Source organism: Syzygium oleosum, unplaced genomic scaffold, assembly GCF_021117445.2.
Source record: "Syzygium oleosum isolate NSW1041296 unplaced genomic scaffold, Sole_v2.1 Sole_v2.14, whole genome shotgun sequence".
In the NCBI taxonomy this organism is placed as follows: domain Eukaryota; kingdom Viridiplantae; phylum Streptophyta; class Magnoliopsida; order Myrtales; family Myrtaceae; genus Syzygium; species Syzygium oleosum.
This window is the reverse complement of record NW_026607498.1, coordinates 7,791,639-7,806,153: the sequence shown is the minus strand read 5'-3', so window position 1 is coordinate 7,806,153 and position 14,515 is coordinate 7,791,639. Positions and strand designations below refer to the sequence as shown.

At 40.4% G+C, this 14,515-nt stretch overlaps 1 protein-coding gene, 1 long non-coding RNA gene and 1 pseudogene across 3 annotated transcripts; all 3 read left to right on the top strand.

Annotated features, from left to right (window-relative positions):
• The first annotated feature begins 8,472 nt into the window (after nt 1-8,472).
• LOC115694062 (putative disease resistance protein At1g50180) lies at nt 8,473-9,510 on the top strand. Its single transcript, XM_030621196.2, has one exon. The coding sequence runs from the start codon at nt 8,473-8,475 to the stop codon at nt 9,508-9,510; it is 1,038 nt and encodes a 345-aa protein (XP_030477056.2).
• Nucleotides 9,511-10,375: 865 nt separating this feature from the next.
• LOC115694197 (probable disease resistance protein RF9) lies at nt 10,376-12,063 on the top strand (annotated as a pseudogene).
• A 467-nt stretch (nt 12,064-12,530) lies between these two features.
• LOC115694066 (uncharacterized) lies at nt 12,531-14,366 on the top strand. 2 transcript variants are annotated; one of them, XR_008817949.1, is made up of 3 exons: nt 12,531-12,672; nt 12,916-13,832; nt 14,019-14,366. It is a non-coding gene; the product is annotated as an uncharacterized LOC115694066 (long non-coding RNA). The 2 variants fall into 2 exon arrangements; XR_008817948.1 differs by having other exon boundaries at nt 12,916-14,366.
• Nucleotides 14,367-14,515: the final 149 nt, after the last annotated feature.

The following is a 14,515-nucleotide window of genomic DNA, read 5'->3' as shown; positions in this document are numbered from 1 at the left end:
GTGTACAAGAGAGATCAAATTGCTGGATGTAGCGAGAAAGCATATGATTATACGCGCGTCAAATGTTGCTGTTCTTCTGCGACCAAAAACTTGAGGTATATATCAAGGAGGTGAATATTATGAGAGGACCTTCAGCTTTCTCTACCTGGAATTACTATCTAAATTGACTAATTATGTCAAAAGGATAATATCAGCTTCAGCATCAGTTCCGACCTTCGTAAGGGTCTCATAAAACCTCTTATAGAGTAGCTAATTTAAATCCTTTTCAACTATCATGATTGCTTCATCTTAATATGGGATCACAGAGAGATGTAACACTGGAATTTGCCCATTCTGTTCGTTTCATTTCTCATTCTTTTGGGCTTCAATGGTGGATGGGAAGGGCTTGTGTACACTCCGATTTACCATGCGTAGGGTCTCACAAAATGCTACTTACTGACTGAAATTACTCCAGGTAAACTCCATGATGTCCCAGATTTTATCACATTGTGACAAACTAACTAGCAGAGCAAAAGAGATTCTAAATAGCCGAATATATCTTGTTTCGACAATAGTATGGAAAATGACAGGGAGAACAGCTATCTCTCGTACTATGGAATGATGTATCGCGGATGACGAATATAACTCTCAATACTGTCCATGTGTTTTGGAGACTACGAATGTAGGAGATGTTCATAGATCACGGAGGCCTTTTTCGGCACTCACTACGATAAGAACTCCGAAGCATCACATGCGATATATCTCTTACCAAGCACTCTTCCCTTCACAAGATTTATCCGTTGGTTTATTAAGACCCAAAATTTGGAGTTGGCTCATGCTTAAGAACTTTCTCTCAGTTTAAGATGAGGGAGTCAGACAAGAATCTGCAATACCACATGACAAGTTGCGTTAATGGTAAAATGTCCACAGGCTAACATTGTATGACCCATTTTCTGGTTTAACTGCCATTATGCATATTGCACGTAACTAGATTGGTCTATTAGATGAAGGAAGTTCATGAGTCACAGAACTACTTTTCTTGTTGTTTGGACGTCTCGAGGACATGATCTTTTATGACTGATTCTCTTCTGAATTGCGATTATATTCCCACATGAGCATCCAATACCTATCAGAACCCTGAAGATCCGCTTCGATGTCTACTCATGTTGGGAGGAATATAATATCGAGCTATATTCCAGCAAATACAAACGTCTCTTCAAGGCCTTGCTTAGCATGCGGTAAGTTAAGAAAGGACAGCAAGTTTTACTAGTTCTTGGACGAGAACTAATAAGAACAGGGGATGGGGGAAAGTGGATAGACGTATATCTCAGTTTCTTTGCATCGCAAGTGTGACCTCTGCTACACTACTAAATCGTGGTTTGGCAATAAATTATAGATACTTCAAGTTCTCTCTTTCTAGATTTTCAATATTATGATTGGGCTAACATATCTTTCTATTCAAGCTCAACTAGTGCTACGGAAGGCATTTGGTAGCCACCGCCATCTATATCATCTCCAGCCAATACCTCGAGTTTGACCAAAAAACAAAACACAATACCTCGAGCACCAAACTATTAGCTCAGCACTCGCGATCAGTGTCTCAGCAAAGATCTGATTCAACAAACTGCAGCATTTGGCCCTTCATAACGAACTTTCCGAGTTTGCAAGTGTGACTCGAAGCCCACATTAAGATGATCTTGAATCAATAAAATCCAATAGATGATTATGTTCTGCTGCAGGATCTTGGTCAGTTCGAAGGGAACTCAAAGAACTCGGGAAATAAGTTCAACTGTGCAGCTGCATCATGAGCTAAAAGTATGGGAGATCTGCTAAGCTTAAACAACTCCAATAATCAATGCAGTTGACTCTGCAATTTCTTTTTTCTCCTCAATCAATAGTTAGCCCAATGTGTTATTGATTCCTGAATCGGTCAACCACCGACTATACACACTAATATAAAAAGCTGTAGATGCACTAAATGAATTCATATGATTCTTTATCAGGGAAAAAGGAAGAAGTCGGCTCCAGTCTTAGCTCTCGTACCTTACTAAGCGAATTTATTTCTTTATGATATCAGGAGCCCACTGGCTGAATAGACTTATGAACATTTCACCAAAGACAAAGAAGAAATCAATACCCGAACCATCTCTTTTCTCTTTGCAACAATAAACTGGAAATTAGACCTTTTCTTTTCAGCCTTTACGGGTAATAGATTCGAAGCTCACACATATATCGTGGTAATTCGCGAAAGCAGCATTATCCAAAGTGCAATTTGGCCACTTCGTTCGTTTCATTTTCCCTATCGTCCTTTTGCACTTCAGTAGGGGGAATCTGTTGTTTCGCTTGCTCGCTGTCGAGAGAACTCGCGACTTTTGCTCATGGAAGATTGGGTAGTTCTCGCGAGCGCCCTAAGGGGACAAGTGAAGGGTGACGGGCATGCGAGGGGAGGCGGAGCGAATTCAAAATTCAAATGCTTCTCCAAAGACGCTGGATGGGGAGGCACGAAAAAATGAGATTCGTGGCTTTGTGGTGTTGGAGACATCATCACGAAAAGCTGCATTGGAGAGGAGAGCGAGGATCTGAGCATTTGGTAGCGCTGGTCAGATGTTTGACGAAATGCGCTGGTGAGAGTAGAAACAGGGGTACATGAAACTGAGATCGGCACGTTGTTCCTTGTCTCTCTTCCAGATTCCCGCATCGCTCGTTCCTTGTCTATCCTTCACACAGGCCTACATATACGAAGATCTGTTCACACCATAATAAGCGAATATTCGAGCCTCTCTATATCGCAGAAAAAGGCCATTATGCCCCCACACCATTCCCAGCACTGAGATTGAACAAGAGATATGGGCAAAAATTTCGAGATCGAAATCCTCATTTGAGTTTGCTTTACATATAGTTGAGAATCTCAGGATCCGCAATAGTTTCAACGAATTTTTGTATGATTCCTGAGATCCTTTAGATGCCATTAACAACAGAAGTTCAAAAGTTCATCCTTGTTTTCCGCTAATCAGGAAAAGTCATGAAAGTATCAATCAGCTATGGCATCCATAATCACATTTTACCTGAAGCACCAGAACTGCGACCAGCATTGCACCTCTTCCCGATGGGCAGTTATTTCATCTTCGCTGTCAGTGAAGTTGAAATTTGTTGCATGGTATTGTACAGAAATTCATGAAGACGTGGAGAGGCTAAAGAAATGAACTCCTTAGGAGAAGTGTGGAGGATCAGCCTTGGCAGTCATCGTCCTAGGTGGACTTGTTGCGAAAAAAGCAATGAAGATCGAGTGGGAAGCAGTTTACACGGACATCGATAGACATTTTAGTGAGGAAAGTGATCCATTAAAAGTGTTGGGGTTGAGCTACGAAAATTTACCATATTTACCTAAAGCCATGCTTCCTATATAGTTGGTTCATAAAATCCAATCGTTAATGGTAAAAATCTTTAATTGAATAATCTTGACTAAAGACGAACTGAATATTTTTGTGCAGGCTAAGAGCTCTCGCATCCGAGGCACGATGACGCAATTATTAGCCAACAATTGGGATTTCTAGCAACTAGTGATTCACTCTGTAGCTTTTCTCCTCTTTTTTAAGTTTATGTAGTTTTCATTGTATAAAAGTCAACAGTTGTTGGTTCCACTGAACTGATGCTTTAGGATTCAAAGGACCCTTTCTTGGAATCGTATAAGACGTGATGGCAGATGGATTCCCATTTTGAGTAATATTATTTCTTTGAATAAGATTTATTTTCTGTCGTTTGGATGACAAAAAATTTTGACCTTGAAAATACTTGCCACTGGAAATTTTCGCCATGGATTATCTATTCATGATTCCGGGAAAAAGATCTTTGATTCCAATTCAAGTGAGAGTGAACAACTCTCTACATAGCAAAGTTGTAATTTATCGATGGGGTTTAACATGCAAATAAAATTCAAAAGCAAGGAATGTGCATGAGTGATAAAGTGATGGGTGGTTCTATAAAAGATTGCGAAATTTAAATATTTCACTTTTATTTCGGCATTTTAACAAAGTGAACTAGTAATTTCTGGAAAAAAAGAAAATTGTGTCCAATTAATATTGTGTCCAATCTAGCTCATGCACCTCTCCAACGAACTGATTTTATAGGGCTTCAAAGTCGGATTGTATGTCGGCTAAAAGGATCAATCAGCTTAAATCAGAGAGTACAAAGACCAATTTGGTCAAAATTTAATTTCAAACACCAAATTGAACATTGACTAAAAATTGAGGGATCAACTTTGATATCCTCCTTCCTATGTAAACCTGGAGCCCATTGGCCGAATGAACTTCATGAACATTTTCATCATGAGAAATAATTGCATGCGTGCAGATGTATGGACAAGGTGGACTTGCTCTGCACAGTCTGGAGCCAAATCTTTCCCTCAAGAATTTTTACTCGAACCATTTCTTTTAATCATTTTTTAATAAACTGGAAATTAGACTATTTCAGCGATTGTGTGGAATAATTTAGAAGCTCAACACATGCATATCCAACTTCCTTTCGCGCCCATAACTCTAGCAAGAGATTGAAGTCCGGTGAAAGCAATAAAACATTTTAATTTTATAAGTTAGAATTGTGATGACAGAAAAATGTAATATTTTGTTCTTTATCAAATCAAGAGTATCTGGGCCTATTGTAGACTTTACAAGACAACTATCTAAAGTAGCAAAATATCAATTGCAATCGATTAGAACCAATCTAGGGAAATATACGTAATCTCCTACAACCTCGTTAATATATCCCAACACTGTAATTTGCCCATTTTGTTCGTTTCATTTTCCCTCTCATCTTCGTGTTCTTCAATGGGAGAATCTGTCATTTCGCTCGCTGTCGAGAGAGCTTGCGACTTGCTCGTGGAAGATGCAAAGTTCTCGCAAGCGTCGGGAGGGGACGAGTGAAGGTGAAGGGCATGCGAGAGGAGACGCTGATGGGAGGCATGAGGAACCAAGACTCCTTGCTTGTTGCGTTGAAGACGTCGTCGTGAAAGCTGCATCGGAGAGGACAGAAGATCCGAGCATTCCATAGCGCCGGTCAGATGTTTGACGAAATGCGCGGGTGAGCAGTAACTGGAGCACGTAAAACTGAAATCGACATGTTGCTTTAGGCTTGTGCGGTTGATTTCTTTGTATATCGCCATCAGCCGATAGAGTATGTGATTTATCTTGATAGGCCACGTAACTACTTAACAGCCAAACTTTAATTGGTGTGAGTGAGAGCAAAGACTGAAAAATACATTCAGAAGAATATCGAAAGAAGCAACACACAGTTTTTAAGCGTCCTCGACTTGTTTCCATGTTTTCAACGCATTCCTTAATTCTTTCATTTCTATATTATCAAGTACATCTTTCTCAATAAAAAGCAACCAAAGTAATTATTCATCATCAAATGATCCTCCACTCAATTGAGTGCGCAGACGATTCTTCATAATCTTCGTTATACAGAATGATCTTTGTTTGGCAACTTAGTTACCAGTACTGCTCAAAGGTCCAAGAGTTGGGGAATGGCGATGGAGAATGATCTTTCTAACTTGTCGTCACCACAAGCCAAATCAAATTTATAAGCAAGTAGATCAAAGGATAAGACAGCATCTTTCTCCTTTTTTCTTTTAGGAGCTAGCTTCTTCTGAACTAGCTCTTGCACTAAGATCACGTTGCTTTCTTTTTTCTTTTCTTTTTTTGGTTTTTCTTTTCTTATATCACAGATTAATAGATGGGAGCTACTGAACCGCTACGGTATTTCTGCCTTCTGGCGGCCTTTGTCCTTCTTCATTGTTTTTTTTTAATTATTTTTTTGGCCTTTTGATACTTATTGTAAAACTATAAAATGATTTTTGTGTCGGGCTTTATTCCACTTCGGGCATTTCAAGTTTTTAATAGGCTAGCCTCATAGTAACAAATTTTCGGTGGGGGTAAAAGCCCACAAAGTAATGGAGTCAAACTTTGCGCGGGACAACTACGGTAAGAGTCTTAAAATTTGTGTCGATCCAATATTTGAGTATTAAAATTTTCATTTCGTGCGTTTAAGTCCTAAAATTTATATTGATCCTCCATGTTAGTCCCAAGCTCTGTTAGCTTCTAGTCGAAGGAAAAAGTGCGAGGTGACATTTTTCATTAATATCTTCGTCCACGTGGCAATTAAAATTTGTTATTGTCCTCCATGCTGAAATTGTTAGTTGAGTATTGAGTTTGATGCTGATGTTGTTAGTTGCGCGTTGAATTTAGGCATTTAATGCTGAAATTGTTAGTTGAGCATTGAATTTCAATAATTTCTCACCAACATATTATTTATTGGAATGTCGATTAGTAGTGACCAACACGCACTCTCTCTTCATCACTGGCTCATTATTCGCGGTTTGATGGCGATGAAGTCTCTCCTATAGTCTTCTGTATAGGAGCGTGCATAGCTACAGTTCTTCCCTTCGCAGCAGGGGCTTTGAAATTCGCTCTCCAGTGGAGCCACGTGTCGGCAACAAGTTCCGGCTCGGTGGTAAGATCGGCAACGGATCATTTGGAGAGAGATCTACCTCGGTGGACTGCTCGCTAATTGATATTTGGTTTTTGCTCCATCCGTTCTGCTTTTAGTTTGATTCTGATTGAACTTTGTTGCAAATTACTTTCAGGTACTAATACTATTCAGACGAACGAGGAAGTCGCGGTTAAGCTAGTGAGTGGCTCTTCTCCCAGTTGATTTGACCCTTTTCTTTATATAGTTTTTGTACGTTTTAGTAATTTTTTTTTTAGTATTGTTGTGGTCAACGCATCGGTATTTTGTTGATTTAGAATTTTGAGTATCGACTTTTTTGCCTGAAAGATTACTTATAAGAGAAAGATAAAAAGATCAATTTTTCGCTTGAGACGTATATGTTTTGACCGAGTGAGATTGATGAGGGGTGTTTGCTTGGGAAGCAACCGAGGCAAATATAGAATTCTCTTTTGATGGCATGAAGAAGCTCTCTTTACCGATTAAGCGGTGACTAGTGAGAAAGGCACGTACCGTACCAGTGGAGGCGTGGAGGGAGAGATCGAAAGCCGTCGCAATAGACCTAGCGGTCCTACTTCAGGTGCTTCGTGAAGGTGATGTTCCATTTCTTCACAGGTTCCATTGTCATGCATTTGGGATTTGAATTTCTAGGGATTTCAAGAGCAGCGAGAGTGCGTTTGACAGCTTCACTAGTTATGTCGGGCAGCCGAAGTATGAATATGTGAGATGTGGGGCTAGACATACAATCCTCTTGGACTGGGCTAAAAGTTTTTGGGCGATTATTAGGTTCGTAACAAAATTTCCACACACTTTGAAGATAATAATGTAATCTAATTCTTCCACATGTCAATCATGCAATGGTAAATATGCAAAATCAATTCTCACTCTGATAATGGATCTAATATAATTCCAAACTTTTTTTTTGTTTGTTCTAGTACGGTTTTTTTAACTTATGAAAAGCACATGTCCTTTATAAATAGGATAACATAAACGCGTATAAAACACACATTCAGATAAAGGAATTTGATTTTCTTCTTAATTTGTATCTAATTTTTTTTCATTTACTTACACATGTGCAAGAACATCACGTTTGTACAAAACTGACGTAATAGATAGCTAAATAATTTCGATTTCTTTTCAATCATAGGATGTCATATTGAATGTAGCAAATTGTAATCGAAATTTTTACATGATTTTTTTTTTGGTCGAAAATTTTTTACATGGTTGTTAGATGGGTGTGATTTAATATGTGAATTTTTGCTCAAGTAAAACATACTTCAGGCAAATTTATGATGACAAACTTTTGTTCCAATTTTTTCCCCATACTTTGACAAATTTTGCTTTACTTACAACATATTTAACCGGGTAACCTGCTTACAAACAAATCCATAATCAACATAGGTTCCCAAATGGACCCCACCATGAAGCCTCTCCTAAGGGGGCTAAGGGCGAAAGCTTAAAAAACCGCATGCCACCCGCCTAATTCTCAATAAATGCAGGAGTAAGCCACACCCGCAGTATGCTTCCTCTCCCTCTATAATATTCCATAACTTACGCTCTCTACTCCCATGCTCATCTTAGCATCGGAGGATTATTAATGGGCTAGAACCTGGGAACTTCTTCTCTTTGTGGTGAGCAGGTTCAAGGCACAATTTACAGAAAAGTAAAATAAAATCGAAGCTTATGCTTGTTGCAACTTCATGAGAAAAAAAAGGATAAACATAATTACCAGCTTACTACACTTTGAAGAAAAGTTGGCAAGCTTCGAGACCAAAAAAGCCTCAAGTCATTCGTGGGGTGATTTTCTTGCGTTCGTGGATGTAGAATATGTATTATCAATGCAATATGCAACTTTCTAAGTACTTATTTCTTGTCTCTCTTCTTTGCAACTCGCAGGCCTATATGTTCAGAGCTATTCACGCATGAAAAGTGAATTATCTAGTCATTCTTTATCATAAGCTCCACTGATCATTGTCAAATAGTGCAACACCAATGGCCGAGGCTGTTGTTTCGTTCGTGGTGGAGACAATAGGAAAGCTGCTCATCGACGAGGCCAAATTCTTGAGGGATGTGGAGGGCAAGGTCGAGGACCTGCAAAAGGAGCTGAAGCTGATCCGGTGCTTGCTGAGAGATGCGGATGCGAGACGAGAGCACGACCAAGTTATTGGAGAATGGACTACCCAACTCCGAGACATTGCCTATGATGCCGAGGACGTCATCGAGGGATACACCCTCAGAGTTGCACTGAAGAATGGACAAAACATCACCAAAGCATATGCTTGCCTCGTGGCGAAGTGCACGTGTGTGCCGGTTCATGTGGTGGGGACTAAGATTGAGGCCTTGAAATCCAGCATCTCCAATCTGAGAACGAGTATGCAGGGTTATGGCATCCAATCTGTGAATGAGGGCGAACACGAACGGGCAAGAGCTTCGACGCCAAAACGTACTTATGCACATTTCGAGGAAAATATTGTTGGGAGGGAAGATTGTATTAAGGTGTTGGTGAAAGAGCTGGAGGATGGAAAACAGCACAGGGTTGTTTCTATATGGGGAATGGGTGGTTTGGGTAAGACCACACTTGCTAAGAAAGTCTTCACTCATGACAAAGTGAAGAACCATTTCAATGGTTTCGCTTGGGCTTGCATATCTCAAGAATACCGTGCGAGAGATATTTTGGAGGGAATTCTTGTTAAGTTGATCCCCGATCAAAGAAAGAGGGTTACAGAGATGAGAGATGATGAATTGTTCGAAACTCTTTATAAGATCCAACAAGAGAAGAGATGTATCGTGGTTCTTGACGATATTTGGACTAAACAATCATGGGATGGTCTTCGAGCCGCATTCCCATTCGAGGACACGAGAAGCAAACTATTGGTAACGACTCGAAATAGAGTAATAGCTGAGTATATCGATCCTCAAGGTTTTTTCCATGAACCTAAGTGCTTATCGGACCAGGAGAGTTGGGAGCTACTGACTAAGAGAGCATTTCCTGAAACGAAAGGTAAGGCTTCTTTAAGGTTATTATCCTAACATATAATAGCTTCAGGAGATTAATTGGTTCATGAGATTTTTATAGTGGGAGACGAAGGGACAAATACAAGGTACTTCATTGCTCAGTTTGCCTTTTGAAAGGTTTAAAAAAAATTTATGAATCGATGGTTACTATGGAGTTCGAATAATCGATATATGTAGTATTCGGAATCAAAATATTCATATTTGGGGAATGAGATGCCCCTTTTATTACTTAATGGCTGGCGATTGTACCTCCAAACACCCAAAATTTTGTTCCTTCTTTCATCCAATGAGGAGAAATATCAAAGAGGCTTTTATATGGCCAACGTGATAAACGATTTTGATAGGAATTCATGAAATAATGGGGAGTCTAGCTATGTTCCTTCTTCCACAGGCCTCATCTCAGGTCCACCCATTTTTGTATTTGTGAATAGCTGGTCCAAAAATTAGAGTGGGGATTGTTAAGAAAATCGCGAATCGTTATGCGACAAAAGAGAGTGGTAACATAAAGATTTCGCTATAATTTCCGGTGCAGTAGAGATTACGAGCGCACTCAACTTAGAGAAGATTAGTAAGACCCTCAAGTTATCCCTGCGATTTTCCTTTTTCCTCATCTAGTAGGATTATTGTTTCTATACATTTGCTCGAACCACTTTATTCTAGCCGTAGATAGCAAAAATGATACGTTCCGTTTGTCAATTTAGGGTTCTTGATCTTCCAGGTGTTGGTGGAGGCATATATAGGATCCTTGCTATGGTCCCTATAGTCTTTCCCCTTACGAAAGCATAATTGAACCATAGATTATAAACAACTATAGCATCTTATTCATATATCAAAAAGCATATATTCGTCCTTGAAGTTACCTTCTTATTACAATTGCAATTTGCTGCCTGGTATTGTGCAGAAATCACTCAAAACATGAAGAGGTTAGGAGATGAACTCCTTAAAAAGTGTGGAGGATTACCCTTGGCTGTCATCGTGCTTGGTGGACTTTTGGCGGTCAACGAGTGGGAGACGGTTTACAGAAACATCAATTTACATTTTAGCGATAAGAGTGATGTATCAAAAGTGTTGGCCTTAAGCTATGACGATCTACCATGGCATCTAAAGCCATGCTTCCTCTATTTGGGTAGCTTTCCGGAGGATGCAGAAATCCCTGCGACGAAAGTTCTTCGCATGTGGATTGCTGAAGGCTTTGTGTCGCCCAATGCATATGACGAATAGAGAGAAATTACAGTGGAAGATGTAGCAGAGCAATATTTAATGGAGTTGGCTAACAGGGGAATGGTTCAAGCACGATTCAAATTGAGTGGAAAGATCAAAACCTGTCACCTCCATGACTTGATGCGAGACTTATGCATCTCCAAGGCTACGCAAGAGAGTTTTCTTAGCATTCGTAACATTCAGCTGGACAATGAGATGGAGGATTGTTCTTCTTCGATGGCAACTTGCAAAACACGAAGACTTTCTCTTAATGTGCGTGGGAGTGCTAAAGGAAACACCTTTCCGAGAGTCGAACAAATAGGAAGGACCATGCTCCACCTTCGAACTCTTATGCTCTTCTATTATGGAGCATCTATTGGAGGAATGTGGGAGCAATTTCGACCTATTTCCATCAACAATAAGTTTCTCAGAGTTCTAAAGCTAGAGCGCCTAATCTATGCGAGTGGAAGTTTACCTAAATCAGTGGGAGACCTGGTTCATTTAAGATATCTAAGTTTAGCAGGAAGTGAGTTCGAGGGCTTGCCGCAATCTATGGGGAACCTTTTATGCATGGAATTCTTGGACCTGTGTGTGATACCAAGAGTAACCTTGCCAAATGTGTTGTGGAAGATGAGAAGGTTGAGGCATCTCTGTCTTCCCTACCGGTTTACTGTCAAGAAGAAATTTTGTGGGGACCGGAAGAAGTTACGATTGGACACTTTAAAGAATCTACATACATTGAGAAACTTTCATCTGAACAATTGTGACGTGAACGATGTAGCTAAATTGACCAATCTGCGAAAATTGACTTTAGCCGTCATCGACGTTGCAGATGACAAGTTGGAGATAATTCCAGAGCTTGCTAAATTCAATTTGATACATCTTCAATCCTCATCTTTTTATTTCACATGCAATATGATTGATAGTTCATTCAGGGAAGGTGAATTGAGTAAAATGTCAAGTTATCCATATTCCTGCACACTGTCCATAATGGGAAAAATAGAGAAGTTACCGGAACATAAGAATCTACCCCAACAACTGAGGAAGCTGGTCTTATTCGACTCTGAACTGGAAGATGATCCGATGCCAATATTGGAGAAATTGCAGCACTTGGTTGTTCTCATATTGGTGCGTGCTTTTGAGGGAAAGGAAATGGTTTGCTCTGCAGGAGGCTTTCCACAACTCAAGCATCTAGTTCTTGATGATCTGGAGAATTTGGAGGAGTGGAGGGTGGCTGAAGGAGCCATGCCTCATCTTTCTCGATTAGGGATCCGCTACTGTCGCAAATTGAAGACGGCGGTTCGTGAAGGAGTCCACGTGTATGACGGTGATGAAGCCAGCATGCGCGAGTGGCAGAAGTTCCCCTAATACCGGCCGTGAGAGAGAGATACAGGTATGTGTGGTCAGGGGTCGCCCCAATTGTCCGCTGAGAGAGAGAGAGAGGGAGAGGGAGAGGGGGTGGGGGAGGGGGAGGGCGGGGGAGGCGTCTGGCTTGGCGGGCTGTCAGGGGGTGGGTGGGCCCCCCCAAGATATTTTAATATCGCAAATGCTTTATAAGAGTAAAAACATCTGATTCGAGATATTTTTTTAAGTGAGAATAGGCTATGTATTATGGCAATCCTTAGATAAATTTCCCCATCGTCTTCTTCTTCCTATCGTAAATCACTGTTCCTTTCATTTTCTCTCTCATCCTCGTGGACTTAGATTAGTGGGGGTAGTAGTAAATCACTCGCGACTATGCTCATGGGAAAGATTGCAAAGTCCTCGCTGAGCGCCGTGAGGAGGTGGACCGAACTCGCTGCAATGCTTCTCCGAAAGACGCTGGATGGGAGGCGGCATATCTGAAGAAATAAGAGCCATCGCTTCTGGTGTTGGAAAGCGTCGTCGTGAAAGCTGCATTGCAGGAGGGAGGAGAGGAGAGAAGAGAAGATCCAATCATTTCCATGGTGCCGGTCAGATGTTTGACGAAATGCGCATGTGAGTAGATACTGGGGGTAACATAAATCTGAAATGAGCGTGTTGCTTTCGGCTTGTGCAATTGATTTCTCTGTATGTATATAGATAAACGATGACGAGAAATACAAAAGTGCATTTTGCATCTCCCAGTCTCCTACATTTTTTGTTATTATCAGTATCCCTGTCCTCCTTTATGTAAGGCTGCAAGATACGCCTAACGATTCTTTTATGTGCGCTTACTTTGACTCTTTCCCTGTGTACAAGAGAGATCAAATTGCTGGATGTAGCGAGAAAGCGTATGATTATACGCACGTCAAATGTTGCTGTTCTTCTGCGACCAAGAACTTGAGGTATATATCAAAGGAGGTGAATATTATGAGAGGACCTTTAGCTTTCTCTACCCGGAATTACTATCTAAATTGACTAATTATGTCAAAAGGATAATATCAGCTCCAGCATCAGTTCCGACCTTCGTAAGGGTCTCCTAAAACCTCTTATAGAGTTAGCTAATTTAGATCCTTTTCAACTATCATGATTGCTTTATCTTAATATGGGATCACCGACAGATGTAACACTGAAATTTGCCCATTCTGTTCGTTTCATTTCTCATTCTTTTGGGCTTCAATGGCGGATGGGAAGGGCTTGCGTACACTCCGATTTACCATGCGTAGGGTCTCACAAAATGCAACTTACTGACTGAAGTTACTCCAGGTAAACTCCATGATGTCCCGGATTTTATCACATTGTGACAAACTAACTAGCAGAGCAAAAGAGATTCTAAATAGCGGAATATATCTTGTTTCGACAATAGTATGGAAAATGGCAGGGAGAACAGCTATCTCTCGTACTATGGAATGATGTATCACAGATGACGAATATAACTCTCATTACTGTCCATTTGTTTTAGAGACTACGAATGTAGGAGATGTTCATAGATCACGGAGACGTTTCTCGGCACTCACTACAATAAGAACTCCGAAACAGTACATGCGATATATCTTACCAGGCACACTTCCCTTCACAAGATTTATCCGTTGGTTTATTAAGACCCAAAATTTGGAGTTGGCTCATGCTTGAGAACTTTCTCTCAGTTTCAGAAACTGAAGATGAGGGAGTCGACAAGAATCTGCGATACTACATGATAAGTGGCGTAAATGGCAAAATGTCCACAGGCTAACATTGTATGACCCATTTTCTGGTTTAACTACCGCTATGCATATTGCACGTAACAAGATTGGTCTATTAGAAGAAGGAAGTCCATGAGTCACAGAACTACTTTTCTTGTTTTTCGGAAGTCTTGAGGACATGATCTTTTATGACTGAATCTCTTCTGAATTGCGATTATATTTTCCCACATGAACATCCAGTACCCATCGGAACCCCATAGATCCACTTCGATGTCTACTCATGTTGAGAGGAATAGGAGAACTGATATCGAGCTATATTCCAGCAAAAACAAATGTCTCTTCACGGCCTTGCTTAGCATGCGGAAATCAAGAGAAGACAGCGAGTTACACAAGTCCTTGGATGAGAACTAACAAGAACAGGGGATGGAGGAAAGCAGATAGACGCATATGTCAGTTTCTTTGCAGCGCAAGTATGACCTCTGCTGCATTTGTAATTGTAGCTTAAGCTTTTGAGAATAATTTTATGCCAATAAGAAACAGAACGAAAAGATTGTCCTGATTGAAATTCTACAGGGTATTTCTTTGGAAGAGCATCTTCCTCAATTAGAATAGAAAGAACATTGTCTACAAATAAACTGTCTATGAAGCAAATCCGCCTTGCCACTTCAATATTTGAACATGAGAACATACACGTAATTATTCCTCCTTTCTCGGCTGAACTTCTTCACCATACGCTT

Excerpts from the sequence above, each read along its gene's own strand:
- LOC115694062 (XM_030621196.2), top strand. The coding sequence starts at position 8,473 with ATGGCCGAGGCTGTTGTTTCGTTCGTGGTGGAGACAATAGGAAAGCTG.